General features: G+C 36.8%; 1 protein-coding gene across 4 annotated transcripts in view; it reads left to right on the top strand.

The window, feature by feature from the left end:
* The window catches only part of LOC139975603 (arf-GAP with coiled-coil, ANK repeat and PH domain-containing protein 2-like), a 67,416-nt gene that overhangs the window by 30,071 nt on the left and 18,613 nt on the right, over positions 1–18,732 (top strand). For all 4 annotated transcript variants that reach the window (XM_071983640.1, XM_071983638.1, XM_071983639.1 and 1 more), the window contains exons 10-19: positions 3,109–3,183; positions 4,663–4,763; positions 7,630–7,681; positions 8,680–8,780; positions 9,576–9,693; positions 9,851–9,921; positions 12,840–12,901; positions 13,884–13,947; positions 14,662–14,731; positions 15,947–16,041. In XM_071983640.1, the coding sequence (XP_071839741.1) occupies positions 3,109–3,183; positions 4,663–4,763; positions 7,630–7,681; positions 8,680–8,780; positions 9,576–9,693; positions 9,851–9,921; positions 12,840–12,901; positions 13,884–13,947; positions 14,662–14,731; positions 15,947–16,041 (809 nt within the window). The remainder of the gene's footprint in view (positions 1–3,108; positions 3,184–4,662; positions 4,764–7,629; positions 7,682–8,679; positions 8,781–9,575; positions 9,694–9,850; positions 9,922–12,839; positions 12,902–13,883; positions 13,948–14,661; positions 14,732–15,946; positions 16,042–18,732) is intronic.

Raw genomic sequence — 18,732 nt, 5'->3', positions numbered from 1 at the left:
AGTGATTAGCAATAGTAATGGATATACTAAAAACTATTAGTTCATAACGCATTGAATCATAAAAGGTTATTTTCATTTTTTGTTGTCTTATTTTTACAGTTATTGAGATGATTAAACTTTAAAAACAACAAGTCTTGCGTGTGTGCAAATAATGAGAAAAATGAATCGGCATCTGTTTTAAGTCGAGTCAATGTCATAGGTAAAGATATTTGTAAGACAAACTCATGCATATTCATGACAGGAAGCACAGTAATTGATGGCTACCTCTCTGCTGTCAACTTTGCCCGGTGTTTTCTTACACTGTATAGGAATACACAGTAATACAGTGTGACCATTTGTTTTTTTATTAGTGCTAAGTCACAAACAAGGAATTGATAATTTGGCTCTTATAATACTGGATTTAATCATGGCCTGCTTGGCTTTCCGTAGAATTATTCCTTGCTTTTGTTCTTACAAAGAGGTGAGATTATTTCTTTCATCGTATATACACAAAGTTCAATATCGTTAAAAGTTACAGTTCCAAGGCTTTTTATTACACTTAGTTGTGATGTTTTCCTGCCATTAACTGTAGCTCTAAATCTGAGCTTTTTAGGAGTTAAGGCCCAACTTGTAGAGCCATTTATAATTATTTAAAACTTAGCCAAATTGTTGATCCGTGCATGCAGACGAATCGAGACAATGGCCCCCAGTCCCCTAGTCTCGTAATGGTTAGCAGCCTCTGCATAAACCTACAGTAAATTTTAGGGCGATAAAGTTAAGAAGAAATATTGTATAAGCATGAAAATGGTTTTTGGCCAAATTCATTCCAATACCTCTTGGCTAAGTGCAGGAATAGAGGGGTAGTATTGCATGCACCCAAGTTAGAGCTAAGAGAGCTGTTTAGGAAATGATCATTGATTACACATTGAACATGCAATGATCCTTGCATTTGGGCTAAACCAACACCACTACAACCCTTCCCATCCCCATCCCTCTCCCCGAGAAATTGTGTGGCGTAACTTCTTTGCATTCACTGCAAGGGTTACATAGATAGAAAGCCATCTACAAGAAGGATTTTTGGTTTCATGACATCCAATTTAAAGATAGCTGGCATCAACCCTTTTGCCAAGAATTAGTGACTGAATGTTCCCAAATTTGTGGATAGATAGACACTTGCCTGGAAAATGGTCACTGGTGTTCATGCAGCCTTCATTCTCTGTCTATCTACCTATATCTAAAAATAGTTGTACGCAGTGTGCATACATGGGTCAATGATTACTAATGGTCAATAAATATGTAACTAGTATTGGCATTATGCAGTGAACTTTAAGCTAGCCTGGAAATAGCACTGAATAGGAAAATGGTCACACAGCTTGCATACATGGGTCAATAATTACTAATGGTATCACCAACCCTCTAGTCACTAAATATGTAACTAGTATTGACATTATACAATGAGCTTTAAGCTAGCCTGGAAATAGAACAGAATAAGAAAATGGTCACACAGCATGCATATATGGGTCAATGACTAATAATGGTAGCACCAACCCTCTAGTCACTAAATATGTAACTAGTATTGACATTATGCAGTGAACTTTAAGCTAGGCTGGAAATAGAACAGAATAGGGAAATGGTCACACAGCATGCATATATGGGTCAATGACTTATAATGGTAGCACCAACCCTCTAGTCACTAAATATGTAACTAGTATTGACATTATGCAGTGAACTTTAAGCTAGCTTGGAAATAGCACTGAATAGGAAACTAGTCACACAGCATGCATATATGGGTCAATGACTAATAATGGTAGCACCAACCCACTAGTCACTAAATATGTAACTAGTATTGACATTATGCAGTGAGCTAGGCTGGAAAGTTCACTGAATAGGAAAATGGTCACACAGCATGCAATCTTCAATATATGAGTTCAGATTGGCATCTCATGCAATGAAGTGGCCTGCAGGAGTCAATCCCAACTTACAGTAGAGTGCTCAAAAAATGAAAGACTTAAGTGATGCCTGGGAACCTAACCTGACCAGGAAGTCGTCACACACTGTCAGTATATAGTATATATTCCTCTGACCGGTTTAATAGGTCAACTGTTGGATCAGATTTCGCTATAAACCAATATTTGCTCCCTTTTCAATATATGGGTTGTTTTTGTAGACAGTTGTCTTTTGTTTTAAAAGAATGTAACAAAAATTCTCATCAGACTCTAATTTTTGTTCTGATGATATGGGGAAAGCATGCGCTATTGATATTTCATCCTATTCAAAAGGAAACTCCAGAGGAAAATTTTATATTTGACCGATCAAAGAGGAATAAACAATATACATACTAAGTATCAAAGGGAAATTTGTATTCAATTCATATCAGAGTTATCATTCAAGATGTTGATAATTGAAATTGTCATACATGGCACCATAAGTGGCAACATAAGTGGAAACATGTGTGATGTCATAGTTTGCGCACAGGTGGCAAACAATATATTCTTTTTAGTTTTCATTTTATTGTTTTGACCTAGCAATGGATAGGTTACCAAGTTTACAATGAATCTGTTTGGGGTTGTGTTCCTTTATAAGCTGGTTGAAGTTTAGTAGAGAATGCCTGTGAAGAAGGACATGTAATACTGCTGTTTTGTAAAACTGTAACTGGGCTAGGTCACTCACTGTCTTTAATATGCAATAACATGACCTCTGACCAGTTACAGGAACCTTGTATATAGCAAACAATATCTTCTTCTGTAATTACACAATTGATGAAACGTGAGCTGTCATAGTTTGCACACTGGTGGGAAAAAAACATATATATATATGTTAGTTTTCATTTTATTGTTTTGACCTAGCGATGGAGTTTACAATGAAAATATTTGGGTTTGTGCTCCTTCATAATCTGGTTAAGGGTGAGTGGAGACTTCCTGTGAAGAAAGACTTGTAATTACATGATACACTAGATCTACTTAGAAAAATATGATTGTATTCAGGTACTGTAGCATGACATATCCTGGAATGATGGCTTCCACACTTTGAAACCTTGTTATGTAGCTGTACAATAGATCTTGAGGAACTTTTCTCCCCCCATTTCCACGGTAATTGAGATATTCTTTCTTTTGTAATTTTACTTTTCAGATTCAGAACATGAATGAAAGAGCTCAGGCTGAGAGCAAAGAGATGGAAGGCAGGAGAAGCATGATACCGAAAATTGTAAGCGTCTTCAGTTTTCAAGTTTAACGTAGGCTTTTGAATAATTTGGTTGCCAAATTCTATGGCAATTCTTACCCACACATATTGAGTAATATTCCCAAGTGAGTTTGCAGTTGATCAAGGAAAGACACCTTTTCTGAATTCATCAGTTTTTAAATTAGTAAAAATTGTCAATTTCATTTGATTCTCAAAACACTTTATTGGGTTTCTTCACTCACTAATTGATACAGTTTTTAATCACACACATCAAACTGTTGATTTTTTTTTCTTTTGAAATTATGAATTTTTCCTTCTCTTTATCTTGAATAACACTTGATTTGCCAAGATACAAACGGGATCATTACATTATGAAATTTTCATCATTTCATGCAGTCAGCTTGGAAGTTTGTGTAGCCCTTAGTTATCACCATTCCCACAACCATCAGCACCACAAGCAACAACAACAACAATTGAAAAGATGTATCTCGTCCAGTTAAGGTGGTTTCATTTCCTGCTTTTCAAGGTTTTCTTCAAAACCAACATTTCAAAGATTCAAGCTGCCGGAATCAGGATTTGTTCAATTTTTCAGAATAACAGTCCGAGGAAACGTTAAAAAAATTGTTCATACAAGAGTAAAAAATTGTATTTCCAAGGACATACATTATGCAAAATAGAGCCCCAAACAAAATGAACAAAGTATGATATGATAACTTATCTTAAATTTTGAGATCCTGTCAAAAGTCAAAGACAGTCGAGTGACTTCCTACTTTGCTGTCATATAAATATGTCAAAATAAAATAAAACTGTTAGCAAACTGCTTATCCACTTAAGAGCCTGTGTGATAGAATGTGTAAAAGTAAGTTGGCCTGACGTTTCGATCCTAGCAGGATCTTCTACAGAGGCTAAATGACAAGTAACAGTGAGTAACACACATAAATATGTCAGAAGTCAAAAAGGAAATACATCAGTGCCTTATTTTATTTCATTTATTTATTTTTGTTCTATAACAACATAAGTATGACATAGAAGGAGATAAGAAACAAAACTTGTGAAAGGAAGTGTACTAAAAAACCCTATAAGGCTTGTCGGGTAGTGACACTCCCTGAAAAAATACAGAACTTTACAAATAGAAATGAGAACCAAAAAAACAAAACAAACAGAAACACCCTTTCCTCTCTCTTCCCTCACCTCCCTCCCCCCCCCCCTGTTTCATTTCGCAGTTCTAGTACATGTTGACGAAGTGCTCTTGTAAGCTTTTTCTAAAAGCAACTTAACAAAGCATTATAGCTATTGTACATAGTTCTTATTGAGCAGTGCCGATAATTTTTGTGTCATTGCAAGATTTTTGAATGAAAACATGAACTCTGCTCGATAGAAATAATGTAGTTCCTATGTTATATATAATGTAAGGTCATCCTACATTTTTAACTGCTTCCTTGTTTTGTCTGTTTGTTAGAATTTTCATTTTTTTTTTTCTTTTGATTTTTGACTCTTTTTCAGGAAGAATTTTGGGAGATTGCTTTTGACGGTACCAAAATACCTGTCACCATGGAGGGTTATCTCTATAAAAGGGCCACAAATGCTTTCAAAACATGGAACAGGTATGAACTTGTGTACATTTAGCCATTGATGAATAATTTTGCATTTATAAAATACTTTCAAATGCTTCTGAATGGGTTTGGCATCCAGGCACCAGGGTCATCATTATGTGAAATGTTTGGTTTCTACATGTGTAAGCACTGATGTAACCTTTCCTGATTTCAATTTTTTTTTTTTTTTTTTTTAAATGTTGTCTTCTTTTCCCCTTTAACAAAAAAAAAAATATTGGAAGATATCCTAACATAATATTTTGAACACAAACAATGTCATCTGTAATAATTTTCAGTGATGCATTTGGTCGTTCCTCGTTTCATTTTCACTATAAAAGAAGGCGTGAGGGTACGACATATTCTTGACGTGCCGATTAAAGACATAAGCAACGTAAATGATAGTACCCTTGAACTGTCTGGTAATTAAATAAAATGTTCTTTTAATAACAAATAAAAGAAACATTTATAATTGCTAAATAAAAGTACATGGATCCAAGATAATAATTATAATAATATTCTACAGAGTTGCTGAGTTAAATATTGTTATGGAAGATTAATAAAAGAGATATATACATTTGTTTAAAGAGAGAGTGTTGGTCAAGTGGTTATAAATGGCAATGTATGAACTTGTAGGTTCATGTCCTGGCAAGATCATTACCTTGTGTCCTTGGGCAAGGCACTGTAAACCTCTTTCACCAATGTGTGTCAATGGGGACACTAAATATAGTTGTTTAGGCCAATTTTGTGGCAGCACCAAATGGGAAGGTCCTCAGGGGACATTAAGATATGGTAAGCTGTAGTGCCCCAAGAGTGACTGTTTGAGTTGTGCACACTTTGGTGTGAAGGTGTGACTAGTCACCGAATGACCAGGGCTTAAGTGTTGTGTTGTTGCAAAGCCTTATGAGTAAGACCTTGGCCTTGTACAAAACTATAGACCTTCAACATCGACAAAATGCAAAAATGCAAAACAAAATTATGTGATTTGATAAAGGAATCAAACTCCGGCTAATGCATCAGTGTGTCTTTGAGTTTTATTTTTATTCTCTGTTTATGTAATGACATACACAGATATCTAAATACCATTATCATATAAACAACAAGCAAGGATGAAATTTTAATGTCGCAAGAATAGTCTTGGGAAGTACAAAAATAATCAAAATAAGGAAAGCAAACAAAGAGACAGGGAAATGTAATAGAAACAAGAGAGAGAGATAGATAGAAGAAAACCAAAAGCCAAAAAAAAAGTTGCTGATTGTCCATGGCAAGAATTTAATACAGTAGCAATCCCTGTAGCAAATGTTTTTTGGTTTTTGCCAGAATGAGATGGTTTGGCCCCAAAAATGTCATCAAGTCACAACATATTGACTCAAATATCAACAGAATTGTTCTGTTTTTTTAACATCACTAGCTCATCCCTGCCAGAAATATTGCATATAAAGTTGAGTCAGCAGCAATTTCCACCCACCTTCCACCAAAACAAACACTAGTCCCGTAATCAAAAGCAACAATCAGAGACCATTGTAAGCAAAAGCTCAGATGACACATTATTGATAAAAGGATTAAAGATAATTTCATGTTTGTTGTCATAATTTAAGCCATTTATTTACATATAGTATCTGGCAGGAAGGAAGCATCTGACAAATAAACACAGAAAAATGTGAGGGCTGTTTTTTAACTTTCCTTGAGACCCAATTTAACAGAAAGGAAGAAAGATAATTGCCAAGCTGTCGTTTGGCCTTGTGGTATCTGATCAAGAATTCTAGATCAGACAGTGGTGGATTCATAAGTCACCTTTGACCTGACATCATGCTACCATACTACCACTTGAAACCTAAGTTTACATTCACATCCCTTCAAAAATTAAAAAGAAAACAATCGCCCTCGAGAATGGTTCAAGGGACCCTCTGTGTGAAGCATTAAAAAATGTTGGAATATAAAGAAAGTGTTCACAAAGTTTATTTACACCTCGCAAACAGGTTGCAGATATCTGCTAGATATCTCTCAGCCTCAGTGCATCGATTGAGGGTCGAGATCAGACATTGCTAGATGTTAGACTCCCCTTAAACATGACATCATGCTATGATACTCCCACTACAAAACCTATACAATCACAACTCATCTGAACGAAGAAATACATATAAAAAATGCATATATATATGTAATAAATCATTTAAAAAGTATAGTTCTAGTCATGATTAATTTCCCTGTTCACTCTGTTATTCATCTATTCCCCTGCCTCCCAAACAGTTTCCTTAGCTTTAGGTGTGTAGTGAGCTTCTTAGGCTAGCTGCAACCCATACCTTACTATGGCCTATAAGACATGGAAAATATGTCAGGTATCTCATCTCAAAATGCTACTGCAAAAAATGGTCAAATTGCTATACGAGTGCAAAGATGCGTAGCATCTTCTTTTTACACAGGAATCATATGATTTTATAAGAGACAAAACTCCTAGCCTTCAAACCTGCTACTCAAAATTTGAAAACTAAATTATTGCTTTGAGAGTCATCCAATATACCATCACCCATTGTTGATTAACCTGCACATTGGTTCATTTGATTGCAATTAATTGCACCTCGACTGAAAGTTAGTAAAAAACAGTGGCACAAGATTTAGCAAAACTTGTCGTACCAGTCACCTTGTGGAAGAGAGGGAGTATTTATTTCCTTTTTATCGTTTTATTTGTGAAGCGCTTTGATACTTTTTGTGATTTAGCGCTATATAAATGACGTATTTATATTTACTAATATAACAGTCACATTCCATTCAGAAAGATTGGTTTGGTTTCTCTCGACCCGACTCTCAAGTCGCAACTTAGTGTAAAAACCTTTGTTGAGAAGCATAAAGCATTAATCTAATCCATTCTCTTCATTAACAGGAGATGGTTCACTATTAAGAACAATCAACTAATATACCAAAAGAGATCAAAGGTAAGTTAAAAAACTGTTTTTACCTCTTTTTAAATTTGAGCAAAACAAGTATGAGGAACTGTTTTCTTTGAAGTAAACCAAAATAGCGTGAAAGACATACAAGATTTTACCAGATTGAAACATTCCAAGTGTGAGATATGGAGTATGTCAGAGAAATGCAAAATGTAATTTCTTTTGCATGCAAAAGAGTTAAAAAGATAGCTGACTGTTCCCACTAAAAAATCAAGAAACACCATGAAAAGTTACAATTATAAAAGAATGAATTGTTGTCTTTGAAATACTTGAAACAGGGTCAGGATTAAAAGGATAATTACCTGTGAAATATATGAAATGAGATGAATAAGTACACTAAAAGGCAAAAGGACTGCCTTTGAAAGACATGTTATAAAGTTTGTCCACATGATTAAGTGTAATGCCCAAGTTTATGTTTCTTTAAGAGAGTTAATATTTAGTTGGCTTTATGTGTTTGTCTAAGAAAATTAATAAGGTTAACTTTATAGGAAATTTTGAACAAGTAAAAAGAGGAATTCAATTTATGAACTGGTTTTGAAGCGGTGACCTCTGGGTTACAAGCCCGGTGCTTTTACCCACTGAGCTGTCCAGCCCTTAATTGGTAGTGATCCCTATTTAGCCATTTCTTTGCTGTTTGGGGGGGGGGGGGGGTGGGGTGAGTGTGTGGCAGTTGGAAGCCACGGTACCTTGCATAGCATGTAGCCAGGGTCCCAGTTTCATTGGATACAATCCAGAAAATGGCAGGGAAGGGAATTCATGAGAAGTTCAGCTTTTTATATATAATTATATTAGGAAATGAATAATGAGAAAAGTGACATTGAAATTTTAGACATTGGGAATAGAACAAAGAAGTTTATGGCTTCTGTTTATCATCTGGTTTATCATCTTTTTGTTTTGGTTGTGGCAAAGGGAACTTGGTAAACTTTTCTCAACTTCAGGTACATCTCGGTTATTCACAATGTCCTAACTCAATTCTCTCCATTCAGGGAATTATAACCATAGCTGCCGAAGATCTGCGATTGTGCAATGTTAAACCGTTTGAAGAAATTGAAAGGAGGTTCTGTTTCGAAGTGGTCTCTCCAGGAAAGTAAGTAAAGGGCAATCAAAAATTGAAATGTTCGAAATCAGCGTTTTTCCCAGACGTATTTATACAGTATACAAAACAGGTACGATTAAAGACAACATACGTTTGTACTGTTTGTTTGTGTTTTTGCTCATCTGCTCGTGTGAGCCGAAAGTCAAGTCCTTGAAATGTGAAAGCAATCCACATCAAGACTGATGCCTCTAACAAGTTTTGCTTTCCACTTCCTTGCAGATTTGCTTGCCCAAAGTACAAATGACATTTTTGCAATGATGAAACAATTAGGATGGGGGGGTAGGGGTGTGGTGGGAGGGGAGGGGGGCACAATGAGCTGTCAATAGAAGGATTGTTTGGATGGCCTAAAGCAGCCATCTTAGTAGTTGTGGCAATCACTGTCACTGCCTTTAATCTGACAGAGGTCAAGCCGGTGCGCCGTGGTGGAACAGGAAAGTATATTGTCCATGCGACTAGATGCAAGCAAATCGGTGGATTTCTCCCGGGATTTTATTATCTATTGTAATTACAGGGTTCCAAACATGTGGTAGCAGGAGAGGTTCAAGTACAACATGACGCAGCAGCAGTATTAAAAGATCTGGTTTAGTATTGCGACATATTTATATAAAGTAGAAGTATTTTCGCACCAGTGCTGAATACGTGTAGAAACGTTTGTGCAGAGAATCTTGGTAGCTTCACGAGAAGACGTCATTAAGTTTGAAAAGTGCCGTGAAAATGTTGAACTCTCAAATGTACATCCATGCACAGTCAATAATGTGCATTTGTATGGTCGTTATTCATTGACAGGACAATAGTGTTGCAGGCAGACAGTGAACAAATCAGGCATTCGTGGATCCAGGCCATGCAAGCAGGAATCAACTCTGCTTTCAACCTCATGAGCCCACGTCCTTCAAGCGTGTCACAGGTATGCATAAGTACCCGTTTTTTATAGTTTTGGGTTTAGTTTTCAGGGATTTTTTGGGGAGAGGAGGGGGGGGGAGAGAGGGGCTTCAGATGAACTTACCAAGCTGCTAAATTTAAAAGAAATTGTACATTTTTTGTTTTGTTTGAAATTTCATCAGAGTTCTTTAGAGACGGTTGGATCTTCCCTCCACGACAAACCAGGAGAGGATGAAGAATGCAAGAAGCAGAGGTTTGTTTTTCCATTCATTATTCATGATTAATTAAGTGTTTTGTTACCTCATTAAGTCTCCCTCCGACATAGTATAAGGTGTATAGATGTATAGGGTCATCAGTGTTGAATTTGATGGTAGCTGTTGCATGATAACATTCATGTATCAAAGTCAGAGGGCCTGATGATTTGATCCTAGCAGGATCTTTGTCAGAGAGCAGCTGAACGGATATGATAAAAAATGGTATGACCCAGTCTGAAGTTTTCGGTCCTGACAGGAACTTCTCCAATTGCCAACTAATATCATACCATATGAAATGGTATGACCCAGTCTGATATTTTGGTCGTAGCAGGAACTTCTCTAAGGCCAATTAAAATCATACGATAAGAAATGGTATGACCCAGTCTGACATTTCGGTCCTAGCAGGATCTTCTCCCATTGCCAACTGAAATCGTACGATAAGAAATGGTATGACCCAGTCTGACATTTCGGTCCTAGCAGGATCTTCTCCAATTGCCAACTGAAATCGTACAATAAGAAATGGTATGACCCAGTCTAATATTTCGGTCCTAGCAGGATCTTCTCCAATTGCCAATTGAAATCGTATGATAAGAAATGGTATGACCCAGTCTGAATTTTTCCGTGCTAGCAGGAACTTCTCCAATTGCCAACTCAAATCATATGATAAGAAATGGTATGACTCAGTCTAATATTTCGGTCCTAGCAGGATCTTCTCCAATTGCCAATTGAAATCGTATGATAAGAAATGGTATGACCCAGTCTGAAGTTTCCGGTCCTAGCAGGAACTTCTCTAATTGCCAACTCAAATCACATGATAAGAAATGGTTTGACCCAGTCTGATATTTTGGTCCTAGCAGGAACTTCTCCAAAGGCCAATTAAAATCTTGCGATAACAAATGGTATGACCCAGTCTAATATTTCGGTCCTAGCAGGATCTTCTCCAATTGCCAATTGAAATTGTACGATAAGAGATGGTATGACCCAGTTCAAACCTGAGAGGGGAGGGATGGTTGGGGGTTAATGAAGACTAGAAGAAAACAGAGGACAACATTTAAATGGACAGATGGGACAAATGAGTAGCGTTGAACCAGTTAGAATAGAGGGCAGTAAGAGTAAAATAAGCAGGAAATGAAAGGACGACAGGGGCTGAACCCAGTCCGAATGTACAGGGTGGTATAGCCAAAGGAATTGGTGAGGAAGGAGTAGATGTGAGTTTTGATTGTAGCTCTTGATGAAATGCAAACAGTACATTTACATGTATCTATCTATTTAGTATATCTATCCATCCATCCATCTGTCAATCAAGTTATCCATCTGTATGTCTGTCTATCTATCGATCTGTTTGTCTATCTGTCTGTCTATGTTAACTGTCTGTCTGCCTGTCTATCTATTAATCTATTTATGTCTATCTATCTGTCTATCTATCTATCTATCTATCTATCTATCTATCTGTCTGTCTATCTATCTATCTGTCTGTCTGTCTGTCTGTCTGTCTGTCTGTCTGTCTGTCTGTCTGTCTATCTATCTATCTATCTGTCTATCTATATGTCTATCTATCTGTCTGTATATCTATCTGTCTCTCTATCTATCTGTCTGTATATCTATCAGTCTATCTATCTATCTATGTCTATCTACCTGTTTATCTGTCAGTCAGTCTTTTGCACAACATATATCATTAATGTACCAAAAACATCATCACTTCACTTTGTCGTATCATCAATCTATATTTCTATGATCGTCTGCAGTCCCTTCATAAACATTTATGTTATTCGGTGAGAGGAGATTTTCTTTCATTTAGCTCTGTTAGTACATTACCACACCATGTTCTATCTACCTTTCCTGCGGTCCTTTTAGCGTACAACCCTTAATATACAACATTCAATATGCCTGTGCACTCGCTATAAGGACATTTAGTTGTGTAACACTTCTCTTAATGGACTTCATTAATAAATCATTAATAGACCGATAAGCTAGATCCTTCAGAAACAAGTGTGTCTCATATATAAACTCCACACGTTGAAGGTTTCAATGGCTAGTGTCTGTCAGTCAGTACACTCTGATGACAATGCCACGCTGTTCAATAAACAGTCATGGAATTGTTATCCTATTGTGAGAATAGAAAGTACAATAAAAGCGCTTTACATAACAGCTAGCTATAGAAAACAAATGCTTCCACTGATTGCTTTGATACTGTAGTATGGTCATAACTTTATATAAAAGCATTGAGAGGCTCTCAAAAGACAACAGCGCTTCAAATGAAAGGTATATATATTTGCTTGTTCCCTTTTTCTTTTCATTGAATGAACCTTTTTGAAATGAATGGCTAAATTTAGTAGCGCAGAATAAACTATTGTATCCTGATTGCAGAAAAGTGCAGTAAAGAAAAACCTCTTTGTCGATATGCGTGAGAACAGAATAAGAGGAAGAATTAGTGGATTAAAGTTCTATTATTTCGCTTGTTTGATAGTTTTGTCAGTCAGCGACTAATTTGGACTTTCCATTAGAGTTGCATGACTTCTTGTGACTGGCATGACAGCAGTTGTGTAGACGGGAGTGAACAGCACCTGTGTGGGTGTGGGTGGGTGGGTGGGTGGGGGGAAGGAATTGGTCCCACAATGCAGACATAGTTTTGCAAAAACTGAACATTTCTGGGTATGAAAAGGAAATGTGGGGGTGAGGGGGTGGGAGAAGTGGGTGGGTGGGAGGAGGGAGGGGGTGGGGGATCCTTATGAATTTGGACGTCCCTCCACTGAGCGTGATGAGATTAGAAGTTGTTTGAATTCTAGTTCAGACTGGATGTTTTTAGTCTGGAGAGACCAGGCTGTATCGTCTTTTGTTTCTTCGTGATACTAATTACTAATTAATGTAAACACGTCCGTATACACTGTGTACGTATTCTTTTTTTTTTTCCTTACAGTTTCAGAAGCAAGATCCAGCTGCTACCAGGAAATGAAAAATGTGCCGACTGTAAACAGGACCGTAAGTAAAAAAATTAAAAACTTCTGTATCTACTGACGCTCATCTTCAGTTAAGCAGAAGATCTTGTTTGGTTATCGGACTTAGAGAAATTTTATCCAAGCTTATTAAAGTTCAACTAGAAACTTAAATTAAGTTTGCAGTTTAGGAAACTTAACCGACTCATTGAGCTCCTCACCAAATCAACTTCAGATTTATAGTTGTCTAAACTGACATTTTCATTTGGTTTCGAATACATTTCATTGTTCTGACAATTTTCCACTCTAGAGCAGCTCTGACTTGAAAGTTCATTGCACTCACCAGTGAACTACATTGCGATGAGTTTTTTGTATGGAGTAGTATGAAAAGTTTACCAAAGGCCAAAAGAAAAGAAAAAAGTGGTGAAATGCTGTTTTTTGTTTGTTTTATCAAGTACCGGAATTAAGTACCTGAATCAAGTACCTGTATCAAGTACCTGTTCATTGATTTATATATCTGCCAGTTATTTCCTGTTTAGCAATATATGTAAATATACATATACAAATATATATAATTAAAATCGTAGTGAGTTGGAAAATCCAGAACAGTGAAAAATCTTCCAGCCTCCACCTGGATTCGAACCCATGCGTCCCCCTTCATATGCGGATACCCTAACCACTAGGCTATGAACGCTGATTGTATGTCCAGAGGTTCGAAATCGGTAAGGAAGGCCATAATTCCACTGTAGGCGTTTGTCACCTGTATCGAACAATACTAGTTCTGTTTTGGTGACATATTTTGCCTTACTCTAGAGATCAAACATGATGCACATGATGCAAAACAAAAGTGTACAACTTTAAGACTTACTATTCCATTTTAATACTTTTGAGATACAAATCAGTGGAGGTTATTATTAAAACGTTGACCTACTATATTGATTACAAATTTTTCTAAGAATTCCCCCAGCAACCCCCCCCCCCAGCCCTCTGCCCCGTTTAATTCATCTTTGATATTCCTTCTCTTACAGAAGCGACTTGGGCCTGCATCAATTTTGGTATCACCGTTTGCATCGCGTGCTCTGGTGTACACAGGTACGGCCATTGTGTCTTTACTCACTACAGAATGTATGGTTATTGTACACATGTTTGTTCAGGATTGAGTTACTAGAATCCATACAGAAATGTATTAGCATTAAGAAACATAAATTGGCTTCTACTTATGAGTTTATATCTTGAATTGTTATGACAGATAGTTAGCTTTATGTTAGTGATGACTACATCTTTACAGCCAAAATGGATTATATAAAGATGATAAGTTCCCATTATTTTTTAATATTGTTAAGATTACGAAATATTAGTACCTGTAGATATTCTACCCTAGAACAGCTGTTCTCTATCGGCAGCAGGGGACAAATTTCAATCCAGCCTGTGAAAAATATAAAAAATTATCGGGTATGCAGACACCCATCCAGGGCCTTTAAGTCGTGCATCCTACCAGCGTACCCTGCAAAAACTGCTCAATCTAGGTGCAGTGAGAGTTTGATTCTGGCCATGTAAAATACTAAAAAAACTAATGATACTCGCTGACCCCTTTGTAGAAAATTATTTTAGAAACCATTCATCCCATATTTAAAAGTAAATTTTACATTTTTAATTTTCACAAGGTTTTCTAAGATATCTAAGGTCAGTTGTATATTTTTATATGTCCTTTTTCTGATCACCAAATGCACTCTCTCCATCCATATTCTTCTTGGTCATTGAAATGATTTCATGTGACGATGTCATATCTTTTTCATGAATATTCAGGAGTATGGGGGTGCACCTATCCAAAGTGAGATCTCTTACACTGGACAAATGGGAACCAGAGACAGCTAAGGTAAGAGTAACATGCAGAACTGACAGGTTTAAGGTAGCATACTCCACATGTTTTGTATGTATTTGTATGTATTGTTTGTATTTTAGATCCTCCTGCAAGCAGGAACTTGTGAAGGAACCTCATTGGTTATCAAAGCCGCAAGCTGACCAAAGTCAGTCTCTTAGATTCATATTTAACGTCCATGATTATGAATTGTCAATTGTCAACAACTATGTAACTGAATGACATACATTAACCTTGGAGTGACCACGGCATTAACCACTGACCTAACACTCCTTGAGCTAACACTCCACATGATTGCCCCATTGACTTACGCACTAAATTTCAAAGTACTGTGCTCTCTAAGTCCTTGTAGAAGTACTCTCTAGCTAAACCTTACCCATCACTGGATAGCTAAAAAGTTCGCCATTCATGGCACCATCAATCTTCCGTATCATGACCTTGAAGATTTTCGCTATGAGAGCCTGACGTTTTTGTCACTTGTAAACAAACCTCTTTACTCAGTTGTACACAATTTTCCTATGCTGTTCCCGGGAGGCCTAAAGTGGTCTAAAATTGCCTCAATTGACCGAACTTGTGCACCACATTGTACTTCCATTTCTGAACCCTGACATCCAAGCCACAATATAAAAATCATATTATGTTTTGATAATATATCAAAAAAGATATTCTCCTGATGTTTTTCGGCATTTATTCTGAGAGAGAACACTAGGGCAGATTGATATAGACTCTATATGGAGTATGCCACATTAAGCATAATGGTAAAGACAGATGGCGCTAGTCATATATAGATTTAGTAAGTAGACTACATGCAATAATAACAATAATAATAATTTATTTTGTAAAGCGTAAAATCCACAAAAGTGCTCTAAAACGCTATGTAACAGCAAATAAAAAAATATATACAATACCAAATGTGAATCTCAACTGCCTGTTAGATTTGGCCAAATACTCTACTCTTACCCTTTTGTTTTGAGGGAAACCTTTTTAATATCCAACCAAACAATTAGTTCATATTTTTGTTATTTCTGTAACATAAGTAGGTGAGAGTCTATAGCATGCTTCTGTGAGGCTTTGCTTTCCTGTATATAGTAATAATATAATAAATAAAAATTGTAAAGTCATTGGCAAATCACAAGATGCTGAAATGCTTTTTGTACCCGGGTGAAATATATACAAATTATGTCTTTTTTTGTTCCCCCATTCTTTTTTCAGGTCATGTTAGAGTTGGGTAATGCCAAGATTAATCAGATCTATGAGGGCAAAGTAGACGAGAGTATAGCCCAGCCCGCCATCCCACATTGTTCAAAGTAAGTATAGCTTAAACTGATACAGTGAGCATATCTAATCCTGTTATTCCTGTATTTAAGATGTCTCACAGTTTGACCAATTAGGCTCTGGAGAAAGGGGGTGAGGTGCAGTTGGTGGGGTGAGGTGAGGTGTAGGGTGGGTGCAGTTCAAGAATGGGTGGGGTGCAGATAGAGGAAGGAGAGGTGTGTTGTTGTTAGAAGTGACAGGACAGGGTGTCGATAAAGAATGAAAAGTTTGTAGTCAGCAAAGGATTCAAGTAGGGTTGGGCGATATTTGCTTTTTAATGTCACGATAAATAGTTCAAAAATTATCGCGATATTTCGATAATTACGATAATTTTTTCTTGTTGTTTTTAGTGTGTTCGCGAACACACTAAAAACAACTGCCGATTTCCCACCGGTGTTTTCGCGCAGCAAACACACCGGGCATAATGGTGTGGGGTTCAGGGCCCGCCTTAGAGCCCCGTTGGGGTCAAGGGGTGGAACCCCTTGTAGGGGTCCAGGGGCGAAGGCCCCCGGAAAAGTTAAGTATTTTTTCGTGTCTGGCGATAAAAAATTCGCAATTGAGGATTCAAAATACTGACTAACTTTATGAATTTAAATTGTCACGAAACTGATGAAAGTTTTAAAATGACAAGTTAGAGTAGCTATATTATGTGATAAAATGAAAAGAGAATTAATCTGTCTTACAATCTTTATAAAGTTTAACTTACAAAACTGTCGATATTATGAAACAAACTACGTGCGGCAAAGCCCCGTTTCTAGACTGCCTAACAATCAGTTTACAACTGCAGTGTTTAACCGTACTTAAATATCACGGTAGGCTACAATGTGCTTCAAATTTTCTCAGGTACCTTGCAAAACAACCCCCCTGTCTAACACCTGTTTGTTAACATTTTTGGCACGGTTCCAAAAAACTTTTCATGGAGTAAACTTTTTTGGCTCCACTCTAGAATTAATTAGGTCAGTCAGTAAAGGATCCGTAAAGTTATGCGAAATATTATCTTAGACGTTCAAGGAAAGTAGGTAAATATCCCCGTAACATTAAGGTAAGTTAAACACACCTCAAGCCAACCGACTCCTCGGTATCCAGTCAAAACGTCCCTTTACCAAAACGTCCCCGCTTTTTTAAGACCAAAACGTCCCCGCTTTTTACCAAAACGTCCCCGCAGTCAAAACGTCCCCGTGAGTCAAAACGTCCCCGCTTTTAATATCAGTTGGAATACAAATATGGATGTTTTTAGTTAAAATCAAAGAGTAAGGATAGGTATAGTTTAGGTTGAAAACACGTTTTTTAGGATTGAGAAGTGCCGGATATGAGGGCGGAAACATTTTTGAGTATAATTTTCGGAGGTAGGAAATTATAAATAGTAAAGGGAATGCAAGAGGGGGGCTATAGCAGGATTTTTTTAACTACGAGTTGGTTTCTGAATGAATATATGCGATATTGAGGGAAGGGAATAAAAAAGAATTTTTGTTTTGTTTACAAGTTACTTTTGGAATATATCAACGAGTAAGGATATTAGGATAAGTATAGTTTAGGTTGAAAACAGTTTTTAGGAGTGGGAAGTACCGGTTATGAGGGCGGAAACACTTTTGAGTATAATTTTCTGAGGTAAGATAAAGAATCAAAATACATGCACAGAATACAGACAGGTTAATTAGCACGGTGAACACCGACAATGAGATATATGTAAGGGGATTAGTAGACAAGGGATGAAGAGAAGAAAGCAACAGGGGAAGAGGAGAGGTAGGAGATAAACAGTGGAGGGGCAAAAAGAGGATTAAAGGAACGGGGTAGGGAATAAACTGGAGAAGGACAATGACAGAAAGGTGTGGAGAGAAAAAGCAAAAAAAGGGTGCAGAAGAGAGCTGTGAGAAGAGGAGTGATGGGGGGGGGGGGAGAAAAGGAGGAGGGCAGAGGAAAATTTGGTCATGTCCTTCATATCACGTAAGATAATACAAATAGAAAAGGGTGATGCAAGAGGGCTGTAGGTTAATAGATTTTTTTTAAACACGGGTTGGTTTCGGAATGAATATAGGCTATACGATATTTTGAGAGAAGGGGGGAAAAAAAGAAAAATTTTTGTTTGTTAACGTACAAGTTACTCTTGGAATATACGAGACAGGCTTTTCCTACAACACATACGTTTATTTTTCTCTCTGAAGACACTTTATATTTTTGATTTTCGTGATTCTTTTGTTAATCCCTGTAATTCCGAGTATATTCGTAACAGTACGAGGAATAATACCCATTTTTCTGTTAGCAGACATCACACGAAACACGGTAAATTACTCTTAAACAACTACGTACTGCTTTAAAACCTGGAACGTGCTTCCAAATGATATAAAAACTGTAAAATCTTATGTAACGTTTAAGCGAAAACTTAAAGCCCACCTAATTGAAAACTACGCTGACTGAGTATTGATTATCTCATGTTTATTTATCTCTACTCTTAATTGTTACCTTCTTTCTTTTGTTTTTTTTTGTTATTTTTGGTCGCTAGCTCGATTAACTACTATTGTTTTTCTAGTGTCCTGTTTATACTATACCACTTTTACCTTATGTATAGACGAAATAAATGAAATGAAATGAGGTATCAGTTCATAACTAAGAACGAGCTCACAGTCACAGGCCTAAGCAAGCAGAACCACATGTAAACAACCACCACCATAGTAGTACTATAGTAG

Source organism: Apostichopus japonicus, chromosome 11 (genome assembly GCF_037975245.1).
Source record: "Apostichopus japonicus isolate 1M-3 chromosome 11, ASM3797524v1, whole genome shotgun sequence".
NCBI lineage: Eukaryota > Metazoa > Echinodermata > Holothuroidea > Aspidochirotida > Stichopodidae > Apostichopus > Apostichopus japonicus.
The sequence above is the reverse complement of the archived record's forward strand: the minus strand, read 5'-3'. Positions and strand labels throughout refer to the sequence as shown.